Source organism: Melozone crissalis, unplaced genomic scaffold, assembly GCF_028551555.1.
Source record: "Melozone crissalis strain CALT ecotype California unplaced genomic scaffold, PUWL_Pcris_2 ptg000023l_1, whole genome shotgun sequence".
NCBI classification, from domain to species: domain Eukaryota; kingdom Metazoa; phylum Chordata; class Aves; order Passeriformes; family Passerellidae; genus Melozone; species Melozone crissalis.
The window spans coordinates 16,874,381-16,886,868 of record NW_026535801.1 but is presented as its reverse complement, the minus strand read 5'-3'; the positions used below and the strand labels follow the sequence as shown (position 1 = coordinate 16,886,868).

The following is a 12,488-nucleotide window of genomic DNA, read 5'->3' as shown; positions in this document are numbered from 1 at the left end:
GCAGCCAGAATTAAATGATTGTAGAACATGTTACAAAGGGTCCTAAAACATTCCCAGGATAAAGATGGATAACAGGCCAGGATAGAGTATGCTGCACAAAGGTAAAGAAGAGGGAAGGAGAGAACCTTTTGACCTAAGGTTCTAGGGCACTGAGTCAGATCTCCTCTCACAGAGGAAGCTTCTCATGAAGCTTCTCATGAAACTTCAGGCAAAACAAGCCTGATCTCCAGAATGGAAGTCATGCTGCAGCGAACCTTTCAGAAGCCACAGGGCTGAAAGGATCTTTCTGCACTTTGGCCATGCTCTTCATATGAATTTCAGGACCAGGACACATGAGAGTCTCCTACCCCACTAACTAGTGGTTTCCACATAGAGCAAGAGCATTAGTTATGTAAAACCAGTTGAAACTGGTGGGGAGAAACCAGGTTGCCAGTTACAAATATGTATGTACTGTAAGTTAATATTAGTTGCTGACTATGGGCCATGTGCAGAAGTTTACTGCAGATGACTGCAGCCTCTATTGTGATAGACTTTACCAGTCTTTGCAAAGTGAACATCAAAAGTAATGTCAGAAAGTCTTTCATCCTCCTGTTTGTGACAGCAAACCATTAGGTAGGAAAAAAATAAAGCATTAAACCAGGTGTTTGCAACAGCTAATGCTGACATAGCTATAACATAGTCAGGGGACAAATGTTAAATTAAAAAGTCATTCTGATTATCTTACAGTTTTTTTTTTGCCAGAGCCCACAAAACCACTTCCTTTTCTACCCATGTGTTCTTCTCCATCTTCACAGCAGACAGAAGACTGATGCCTCTGTGTCAGGCAGGCATGAAGGCAGCTGCTGTAACTTTCTGTGTCCTCTGCTTTCAGTTTGAAGCCCTGTATGGTGAGTAACATTTTTGATTATTCTCCGTGCAGTAGGTGTCTCTATAGAATATAACTTAGCCAATGATGGGAGATAGTAGATGAGGCATGATAGCAAGGGGTTGGAGGAATAAAGTTAATAGAGGGTATTGGCTGTAAAAAGACTGCTCTCAACTTCAATATCACTAGAGTTGGTGGGAAGAGAATTCCTGCCAGCATAGGAATGTTTGCTCTGAAACTAAAAACTGCAAGAACATTGTTTATGTTCTTTAGCTCATCTGCTCAGTGTTACCCTTTAGCTGTTGAGATTCTAGTGCTCCAGCCAGGTTCCCTTGATGGATATAAGATCTCATAGCAGCATGATGGTGAATAATAAAGAGAAACCAAGTTATCAATATTAAACTTGCTCTCATTTGGGCAGGGAATCTTTATACAGTGAAAAATGTATATGGCATGGAAAAGTAGATGAGATCCTTTTGGTGCAGCCTTGAAACACAGAATTAAAAGGAAGCATGGAATTCCTATGCTGTGTTTGAGAAGGTGCACAGTGACAGCATGAATCTCAGTCCAACCTTAAACATGGATGTAGCATTTAACAAGATTCAGTGTTTTATCCCAGCTGTGCAAAGTAAAATATCACAGCTTTACCTGTAACCTCTCAGAAATGCACATTTAGTGGGTCAGCATCAGCATGGAAATAGAGATAATAACAGATTTTTTACCATACATATTCTGCCCAACGATTTGGTGTGATGCATCATATAAGATCTGAGATTTAGTGTGCACAGTTACTAAACATCATTTAAATACAGTCTTTTGATGTTCATGCCAAGGGCTATTAAATATTTGTTTCTAAAATTCTAGTGAAAAGGATAGAATTTAAGTACTCCTGAGTTTTCAGGAAGAACTTCAGCTTTCCTATAAATAAAAACTAGTTTTCAGGTCTTTAGGTAATGCATTTTTGAAGGCTAACTAATATATGGATAGTATGCTGAGTTTTCAAATAGAATGAAAAGATGGGGGAAATCACAAGAAAGAGTAATTGTAATCAGTATCTCTAAAGAGAGTTCTCCTTAGAAAGTTGTTCCTAAATCTGCTAACAAAAAATGCTTTCGGTTTGGTCACTTTCCATCTAGTCAATTAAGCACGAATACCTGACCAGCATGCTTTTACACATGACTGAAGCTATCTAGAAAGCTTTTCCTCATGGGAAGAAATAAACTGTAATTTTAAGGGTGCAAATAATCATTCTGTCTGATACCAGCATTTCTCCTTTCCTTCAAATGTGGAGGACAGGATTTGGGCAGGAGACTAGGCAAAAGAGATGGCAAGAGAAAGAGACTGCACATAAGAAGAAATGGTATCTCTCATGTTTTTTGTCTTACAGTGTTCTCAGCATGACTTGTGACCTCTGGATGTAAATAGGTCACAGGAGGTGATATATATGTGTGCGTATGTGCATTATGATTTGATAACACAATTGTGATAAAGAAATTGATCATAAGAGTAGGCAGTGTCTCTGTTGCCCTCAGAGAAACACAAGCAATGGGATTTTGGAGTACAGAGCTGGAGGTAGGATTCCATAGCACTTGAGGCCCTTGCTAAGAAACTGCACATGAGCTTTGGCACACCAACATTTGCAAAGCATTATCACTCTTCACCCACTGATCTCCTGGTGTCAATACAGCAGGAAACCATGGCAATTTTTAGAAGGTCTTCTGAAATATTATCAGCACTGGCTGTTCTTTGAGTGGTATGTTTTATATGAATTTCAGCATTTCTCATCATAAGTTATACCACAGAAATAATTCAGATTAAAGATGGCTTCCTAGAATAAATTGGGCCATTACTGCTTTGCCCACAAGCACTCCTTCCCCAATTAATCCTGAATCATGAAAGATAGAAATGTGTTAGTTTTAGGCATAGGACCAATGACATTAAATTGACAGTGTCATCTTTCAGAGTGCCTTGGAATTTTGAAATTATAGCAGCTTAAAAGCTATATGCAGTTTCATTATGCATTTAGTATGAACAAAACAAATATGTTTGTTTTAAAGGCAGGGTCTGCGATTTCCTTGCTCATCTGCAGAGGCAAATACACAGAAGTGAAATTGTGCTTGTTCTTTTCATCAGCTAGCTAGTTTTCTGAGAGCTGGGGCAGATCATACAAACAGCAAGAAAACAAAGTGGCATTATTCTATTCTCCTGGCCTAAACCCCAAGCTTGAAAAGTGATTGAAAGTGGTTTTAAAACTTCTGTTAGGACCAAAACGTGTAACGGTGTTTTCTCTGTGTCTTCAAATAGTGCTGAGTCTGCCAAAGAATAACTGGAAAGCTCAAAATTGCAATCTCATTAAAATGAAAATAACACATTTTCCATTGGCATCAGTATCCAAGTACACTACCATAGAAATTCCCAAACTTCTGCCAAAAGGCTTTCCTGCTGCAGTAAAGATGAAATTGAGGTGGAAATGTACATGACTGTAAATACACTTATACAGAAATGTACCCGCACACAAGCTCTCCTTCTGAGCTTAACGTAACAAGATGTAGCTTTCATACACGTTAATACCTTTGATTTATATCTAAACCACAATATTTGTCTTGGCACTCTGCTTCACATCAGGTGAGCCAGGAACAACTTCTTGCAACTCCACATTGTGACACAATGGAAACAAACTAAAGATTTGTTTCCTCTTCTCAAACCTTTATATGCAAAAGAATAATAGGTTTTTTATGAAAAATAACAAAAAGCAATCTTTCAGCCAAAACTAAGCATTTTTACTGCTGAACCAGTGAAATTCTTCTATTCAGTTTCAACAATACCATAATGTAGACTTTTATTCACATATTTTTGAGGTAGAATTAGGGAGAATTAGTCAGGGAATCTCAGTATTACTGGATGTTTAAACCCCAGGTTCCTGTCTCACATCGTACTAAATGTACATTCATTCTGACTGGAGCTTGGCAAGAAACATCCCAAATGTGTCCAGCCATTAACAACAGAGTGCTACAGGTCCATATGATTACCGAGGAATGAATGGGTACAAGTGGGTACAGAAGATCAGCAGTCAGGCACAGGGAAGGGGAATGAGCAACTTCTTTAGTATTCAGCAAGTGCATTCAAATTAGGAGATGATGCAGAATAGCTAGTGATTGGAAATTTATATCAGCTTTCACCCATAGTGGTCATCCATGCAGACAATTTTGTGTTTTAATCTCAGGCACTGTTAATCTAATTCTAAAATGTGCTGCTTTTATCCTATGCTAAGCACACTCTTCTCTACGGCTACTTGTTTCAGAGGAATACTAATTGCATCACATTTACCAAAATGCTCATTCAGAGAAATACTTTACTGAGAGTTCCTTGAAAACCGTCATTTTAGGCTTCTGGGTTGGAGAGAATACAAAACAGTCTTTCAGCTTGACATAAGGTCACATGAACTAAATGCTTAATGACCTCTCTCTGCCCCCTTTCATTAAAAACAAGGATTAAAACCATGATCTCTGGCAAACATTTTAACCCACATGTTATGAAAGGGCAATTTCATTAGCTAACAGTGAAATTGAACTATTCTCAGAGACAAACAGAGAAAACAGATCTTAAGTTGTTACTTTAGTGCTCAGGATAGAGTTGTCCCAGGCTCCTCTGGGACATTGAAGGAATATGGCACTGCTTGGCACTTTAACTGCCCTGACAGAGTCAGCATCTGCCTTTCCTCTCAGATGACCAGTGACAAATGTAGAGGTTTCAACTCCAGGTAGGTGCTTCTCAAAAGTGTCAGATAAGTTTTTGTATTCATCAGGCTCCCTAACTTCTGCTGCACATTTGTTTTTTTCTTCCCTTCCCTAAATAATTTGTTGGGTGCTTGGCCAAATTGTAAAGGCATGTGTTACTGAACTACAGGATGTCAAACTACAGAGCATTTAAAATTACCTTTATCTCAAATGCTATTCTCACAGCAACTGTTTTCTTTCATCATGCAACATATAAGTCATCAAGAATTATTTCTTTATTTGACCTTTGCTTTCATCTTTTCAGACTATATAAAATTTAAAGGGCTTGCATTTTCTGTCTGTGCTTTCAGTGGTTCTGGAGATCTATTTCACTGTGGCTTGGCAAGCTGTGTGTTTTCTCTGTGTCTTCACACCAGTGGTACAAGATGCTAAACACCTTGTCTGGTATCATATACTTAAGTAATAGTCCTGAGAGGAGTACAGATATTAGAACTGTCACAGAATTAGATAAGGGTGCTGACTCTGCACAGTAAACCAGGAAGAATTTGATGACTAGGGATATGGTAAATCAGTCAAGGAGGGATAACAGTTTTTACTGCTCTCTAACTGGGCATCACAAAGTGTCTTCCAGAAGTCCATTAGCTTCTGTGTCACACTAAAGGTATCTTAAATGAATATCATCCATTCAGTGTCCTTGCCAATGGCAGTAATTGTGGAGCAAGAATCCAAAAAAGGAAAAAAGCATGAACATTAAAAGACTGAAAGAGTTGAGATCAAACAAAGGTATCCAAAAGAGAATGATCCTATGTTCCTGTGCATTTACAGGTTAATGTCAAAGATAACAGATGCCTTGGAAGAAAAAGATTTTTTATACCGTGCAATCAGTGCAATACCTGGCACACCTGGGGGTCTACTCTGTGTGGGTCTATCTAGACTGCCGTGTACCTGTAACATGAATAGGACAGTGCACCAAAGTCCTTAAGTATTTGCCCTGTATTTCCTTAGTGTCATAAAATCCTGATGTAGATATATTTAGTTCTAAGCAGCATCTGAAGAAATTACTCAGATTATCAGAAAAGAGAAATAGTGGCTAGATTTTTTTTTCTTTTTATCTGTCTGAGCATTTAATTTTAGGGCCCTGCAAAAAGGAAAATTCCAAATGAAACGCTACCAAACTCTGCCATGTTGCCAGTACTGACATACAAATCAAAGTGTTGCCGTAGTGTGTGGTGATGGAGGCAGCGATTTAAAAAACAAAACCAGAACAATTATTAAAAATGTGTCTGTATTCTGTAATGAAGATCACCTATGAACAAAAGAGAAAAAGTTGCTATTGGAAAAGGAACAAAACCATATGTATTGCTTGAATGTTCTCTTGATGTATGTTTTGGAACATGATCCAGATAATTATAAGATGCTTTGGTGATGTGTCAAGCAGTGGGGGAAGCAGAACAAACATTGATGGAAATGAGTACTTTAGTCTGGGAAAAGTATAATGTTGGGTTATTGCAAAATCAGGACTCATGAGAAATCAAATATATCCTTTTTTATTTCAGGCAGATTTCTTCAGTATCTTGGGGAAAGAGTTTTACTTTCATGTCAGTTCTATTCCTGAAGTACACGTATTATTTTGCAAAGGTGTTTTAAGAATTTGTGAATGTTATATGTATGATCAAAATAAATTCTTGTCTCGAGCATTTTCTTTCTACTTTGATTTTTATATTTCATTCTTTTATCATATCATATGACTTTAGAGTGTAGCGCAGAAAGGATCAGAGAGGATAATGATACAAATGATAAAATAGCTTCAGCATCTTAACACTGCATGGTTAACCCTCTGTTCTTGCATTGCTCTTCTTAAGTTTTAAACAGAAAACAACTTTGTATTTTTCAGGAGTTGACAGCTGCTCATCATGTGCATGCAAAAATATAGGTAAGATGCATTTGCCTAATTTGGTTTACAGCTTTAAATGCCTTTCTACATCAGAAAATACTGCCCTTAAAGAAAAAAAATTGTCATTTTTTTACTGCACATTTTAACATATTTCTGTCTGATGGAGTTTTCTGTGCTATTAGTTGCTGACTTTACAAAGTCAAGCTGTGCGGTAGCAGGACGTCTTTGGTCACTTCTGCTTCTTTCCTTTTCCAAGAAGTTTCTAAAATGAGAATCACACATAATCTGAGAGCTTTTCATAGAGATTTTGGGAGGGTCAGATGTGATTTCTGGATTGCATGTGGGTGCATGCACACAGTAACATTTATCCTCTATGTCTTCTATTATCTGAGCAATAATGGTACCATAGCCATCTAAGTAATTAGGTTAAAACTTTATGTCATGTCTCAAATCACTATCTATTCCATAAAGAAAAGTCCGGTCCTGTGGTTAAGGCAGTCACGCAGGAGCTTGGTATTCACATCCCATTTTAAATTTCCAGCTACATCATCAAACTAGCTAGGTCACCAGGCTCAGAGAGTGATGGTGAATAGTTACATCCAGCTGGTGGCTGCTTACAAATGGGGTTCCTCAGGGCTCAGTTTTGGGGCCAGTTCTGTTTAATATCTTTATCAATGACCTCTATGAGGGTAATTGAGGGTCATAATAACTTTGAGACAACACCAAGTTAGGTAGAAGTGTTAGGTGGGAGTACAGGAAGGCTCTGGACAGGCTGGGTCAATGGGTCGAGATCAATTGTGTGAGGTTCAACAAGGCCAAGTGCCGAGTCCTGCACTTGGGTCACAACAACCCAGGCTGCCCGACAAGGGGGAAGAGTGTCTGGAAAGCTGCCTGGTAAAGGTCCTGAGGGTGCTAGCCAGCAGCCAGCTGAACATGAGCCAGTTTGTGCCCAGGTGGCCAAGAAAGCCAGTGGCATCCTGGCCTCTGTCAATTACTTTGTGGCCAGGAAGATCAGGCCAATGACTGTCACCCTGTACTTGGCACTGGTGAATCCTCGAATCCTGTGTCCAGTTTTGGGTCCCTCACTATAGGAAAGACATTGAGGTGTTGGAGTGGGTCCAGGGGAGGCAACAGAGCTGAGGAAAGGAGGGTCTGAGGGGGTTGGGTTTGTTTAGCCTGAAAGAAAGGAGGCTCAGGGTAGAACTTGCCATTTTCTACACTTACCTGAAAGGAGGCTGCAGCAAGGAAGGGCTCAGTCTCTTCTCCTAAGTAGCGAGTGACAAGACAAGAGGAAATGGCCTCAAGTTGCACGAGGAGAGATTTGTACTGGATATTAGGAAAAATTTCTTCACTGAAAGAGCAGTCAAGAATTGAAACAGGATGCTCGGAGAAGTGGTAGAGTCGTCCCCCCTGGGGGAATTTAAAAGACATGTTGGTGTGCCACTTAGGGACATGGTTTGGTGGTGGACTTGGCAATACTGGGCTAATGCTTGGACTTCTTGATCTTAAGGGTCTTTTCTAATCTAAATGATTTTATAATTGTATGTTTAGTAGGGTACAGATTACAAACCATAAACCAGAGATAATTATTATCATATAATCTTTGTCCCACTTGTTTTATCTATGAACAGGACAATGTGACACTGAGACAGGGATTATATGTTTATACAGTGTTTGGTCCAGGGGGGCATTAAACAATATCTAGTAACTGAAATTGTAAGTAATATTAGTAACTTCACCATTTAGTGGCTTTAGTAGTAATATTATCAAGCTCACTGATCTAATGCTAACAGTAATCTCTCCAGCCTTAGAGCAGATAGCAGGCCAGGTCTCATTTATTTTATCAGTAATGTCTGGCACAACCCGAGTAATGCAGTGGTATCTCATTGTGAGGCCTGCTTTTCAAAGCCAGGCCGTTCTGAGTACCTGCATGCCTTAAATTACAATCACATGATTCTTTTTTTTTTTTTGTTTAAATGAGTTTCTTAGCACTTTCAGGATTCTTTTCATTGCTATGTGTGTAACTATACTTATTGTTTTCATGTCTTCAGATCAGGCTCATGTCTCTGACGACCAGGTGATGGTGGAATTTGAAAATGGAAACTTCCATTTCACATTCCCCAACCCCAAAAATGTGAGTGAATTCAGCATGACCCTCTTCAAAGGGCATGAAAAAAAGACGGAAATCTGTGCATTCCATTTGAGCAAAGAGAGAGTTATCTCCAAGAGTAATGTCACCTACTGTCAGACACAGAATTCAAGCAGCAGCACCACTTTCATTCTTAAAAATCTGGAGAGGAAACATATTGATGTTTATACATACTGCCTGGAGATATTCTTACCCCCTCCTTACATAGAGTGCTGTCTGAAAGAAACGTATTTGTACGTCCAAGGTAAGTTTAGTTCTCTACTCCCCTCACCTCAATTTACTGATTAGTAGACACTGGGTATAGCTGTGCTGCAGTGAAGAATAGGACTAGAGTTCACACAACTAATGACCAGGCAGCTTAAAACTACTTAGCAGGGGGGGCTGGTAGCAGTGGAGCTGTGTTGGCACACTGCTCAGCACATTCTTTCCATATTGATTCATATTCTTGTGCAGGTTTTGCAGGCCATGCTGAGCTTTGGGTGGTGGCACCCAAGTTAGCTTCATTTCAGCTTCTAGAGTACTGCAGTCTCTCCTTTACCTGCAACAGCAATTTCTCTTGTCCATTTTAAAGTTGCTGAGTATAAATATTAAGATTAGGTCTAGTCAGTGGGGAAAAAATCCATTCTGAGAGCCATGTTCAAAAACCTAGGACTAAAGAAAATCAATTGTAAAATGTCCATACTAGTAGAGGTATATGGAACTCTTGGATGCCATTAAGGTGTGAAGAAGATGGTGTTCACCTCTGTGAAGACCTTCAGCTTTAGGGCTCTCTTAGAGCAGAAGTGATCCACAGCTGTTGAGAATTTTTGGCTGTTTTCTGAGAAGGGCTTGGACTAACTCCAGAAGACTAACTGCCCAGCTTTTAATTTTGACCTGGCTTTCATTCAGTGGCTCTTAGTATACTAAACTGAAAGAGGTAATGGTGGTTTTGCTCACACCAACTCTTGGTTCTGCATACAGTTCAGTTGCAGCATGGTACTGCCTGTTGTCCTTCCCTTGCTTTCTTTTCCTCTCTCCCAACACCAGCAATAAACAAAGAAGCTGAAATGCTACAGCAATTATGTGCTTTAGTCAAGTTGTATCTCAATCCTCTCTATATTTAAAAAGCTTCTCAGAATCAAGCTGTGACATTTGGTTTTGTCTGCAGTGTCCATTTCCACTTGTATGGCTAGCCAGACGCTCAGAGCTTTTTCTAAATGTTTCATACCTTGTCATATTTTCACGCAGATCTGGGCAAGGGCAATCTTGAGTACCCCAACTTGCCTCCCTATGCAAACATGACTGCCAAAGTCTACCCTTCTTTTGACCAGGCTGCCCTTAAAATTACTTGTGGTACTTACTGCATATAAACTTAAACCTTGTTCAGATCTGAAACACCATGTTGGAGGCTGGGATTTTTCTGTTTTTTAAAATTTTCTTTCTCAGCATGCTCTCAAGTCTAGCTTGGTTTCTTTTCAGTCCACACTTTCAGCGCTGTGTACCAACAGTTTCCCCTTTCTTTCTGAAAAAATGCCATCTTCTGCTTCCTACTGAATACACTTTTCCAAGGTGACAATTCATTTCAACAAAATCCTTCTTCAGAGTTCACTTTTGCTAATCTATTAATAAGAAGAGGGAGAAGAATTGAAGTTATCTGTAGAAGGCAAAAAAGAAAATTATCAGTAATGACTTTTATTTTGTCTCCCCATCTTCAGATAAGGAGGACTGCTTTTCACTTGGACGTGTGCCATGGATTATTATCGGTGTGATCATTTTTGCCATTTCCTGTGTCTGCTGTGTTGTGGCCTGTTGCTTAAGGAACAAGGTAAGCAAACATATGAGATAATGCGGAACCCTTCTTCCAAAGGTCGCGGATGGGGAATTTGATTTAATGAGATTTAGGGAGTGGGACACGCACATGCTCATTCAGCAGTGCTGTGGTTTTTGACAAAAAGACTGAGTTGTTTATTTATCACTGGAATTCAAGTAATTGATGACAGTAGCTCAGATTTCATTTTTCTAAGACTGAATTGTTTCTTGATTTAAAACCTTTGAACCAAAGGAAAGAGGAGAAATGCTGCACAGGTCAGCAAAATATTTTCGTAAGCAGTTCACCCAATAGCTTTCTTTAAGAAGGGGAAACAATTATCAGTGGAGAAATTCCACCACTGTTCTGCTGCAAACCACTTAGATTTTACTCAGGAAAGAATAAAGACCAAGGACATTAGCTATTCTTTTGGGCAATGTGTGTTTTTAATTTTCAGTTTGTTTTATTCCAAGTTTTCTGTGTGAGTTTGACATGTCCATTCTGACATTAATGTTCCCACTGAAAACAGAGTAACTGCCCTACTTAATGAGTAGCAAAGGTAAGTGATCACAAATTAAATTCATGGCATTTTCTCTCTGTTGGCAGAATCAGACATGTGAATCCAACTCCCTTGAGTACAACAGCGAATACATGCCCATGGCAGCAGTGAATGCAGCTAAAAAACCAAGAATCTGAGGTTGTGTTAAGCCCGACTGTACCTCTGCTTGTGTCTGCTGCAAGGTTTTCTCTGGGAGGGGAAGAGCGGCTTGCTGTGTCTGCCACTGATTTTGGGTGGGTGCCTGCATGCCTGGGTGGGATTGTTACAATAGCTTGTTAATGGAGATCGTGCTGCCACCTTGCAAGAAGACAAAACTAAAAGCAAAATATCTGGAAACCTTTCGAATCATAATGGTGGACTGGTTCCTAGAAATGCCAGTGCTTCATATCTGTGCAAAGCAATGATCTTACGCATGAGGAAGAGATGCAAAACTGTTCTGTTCAGATTCTTGAGCTGATGCCTGGTACCAAAAAATCTCTGTGGGGAAGTGATTTACTAGATTTATGAGTGTTACTGGCTACGGGCAAATATTCTGCAGAGAATGAGGAGCTTCCTTAACTACTTAAGCCCTACAGAAGCTACTACACAAGCAGTTCTGGATACAGAATAGAAGCAGAATTTGGACTTATTCAGACATATGAATGCTGCACAAAACTGATTCTCCATTTCTATTCTAGGTATAAGTTGCTTGCTGCTTGGAAATTTTGGAACCAGTTTTCCAGCTACTCGGACAATGGGAAATTAGCATTCCCCTATCTTTCCCAGCCTCCCTGAGCTCTCATGACGGCCCTGTGCTCAGTCATGTGACACCCACTGTAGTACTGTTCTGAGCTGTGTTTTGCTCTAGTCTTGTTTGTGAACTGGAACCCTGCTTGATCCACTGACTCACAGACGTGAAATGATAACAAGTTAAAGATGTCAGCTTTTAGTTGAAGAAAATGTAAGATTCCTGTAGTGCCTCTACAGAAAGAACTTTTATTTTCTAGTCTCCTTTATGATAAACTTTCCACTGGAGACAAAAAAAAGACTACCTCCAAAGCCAACCCTTGTGGTACAGCCATACTGCCATGTATTGCACATGCCCTTTTGTTAGGGTTAGTTTAGCAGGGGAACAAAACCTGAGACAGCAGAGACTTCTCTGTGACACTCTGTCTCAGTTATGTGCATCTGCATTTTTTGTATTTGTGCTGTCAATACATCTTTGCCATTCACACCTTGGGGCTCCTCTTATTTAACGAAATCCTGAATGCTTTTACTAACAGAGGAATGTATTACAAAATGGATATATTGTAAGGCTGCAATTGCTCCTTAGGTCAGTTCAAACCTACAATATCTGTGTCTAAACTAGAGGCACAACCTCTCCTTTTCGTGTCTTGCAGCACAAACACAACACAGTCCCTATGGTCAGGATATTCATGGACTCTTCATTGCAATTATCTTCCTCTTGCCATTTGACATGAAACCTTTACAACTTCCCCAGAGAGTTCAGGGGTTACTT

The 12,488-nt window shown here is 39.6% G+C and overlaps 1 protein-coding gene across 1 annotated transcript; it reads left to right on the top strand.

The window, feature by feature from the left end:
• Positions 1-808: 808 nt before the first annotated feature.
• On the top strand, positions 809-11,127 carry LOC128938303 (inducible T-cell costimulator-like). The gene is made up of 5 exons (XM_054278480.1): positions 809-887; positions 6,497-6,535; positions 8,548-8,889; positions 10,340-10,449; positions 11,038-11,127. The coding sequence occupies exons 1-5, from the start codon at positions 809-811 to the stop codon at positions 11,125-11,127; spliced, it is 660 nt and encodes a 219-aa protein (XP_054134455.1).
• The last annotated feature ends 1,361 nt before the right edge of the window (positions 11,128-12,488 follow it).

Bases quoted from the DNA above. Each gene is read 5' to 3' on its own strand.
- LOC128938303 (XM_054278480.1), top strand. From the start codon at position 809: ATGCCTCTGTGTCAGGCAGGCATGAAGGCAGCTGCTGTAACTTTCTGT. The intron at 6,536-8,547 runs GTAAGATGCATT...TCATGTCTTCAG, and splicing joins ATGTGCATGCAAAAATATAG to ATCAGGCTCATGTCTCTGAC. The intron at 8,890-10,339 runs GTAAGTTTAGTT...CCCCATCTTCAG, and splicing joins AACGTATTTGTACGTCCAAG to ATAAGGAGGACTGCTTTTCA.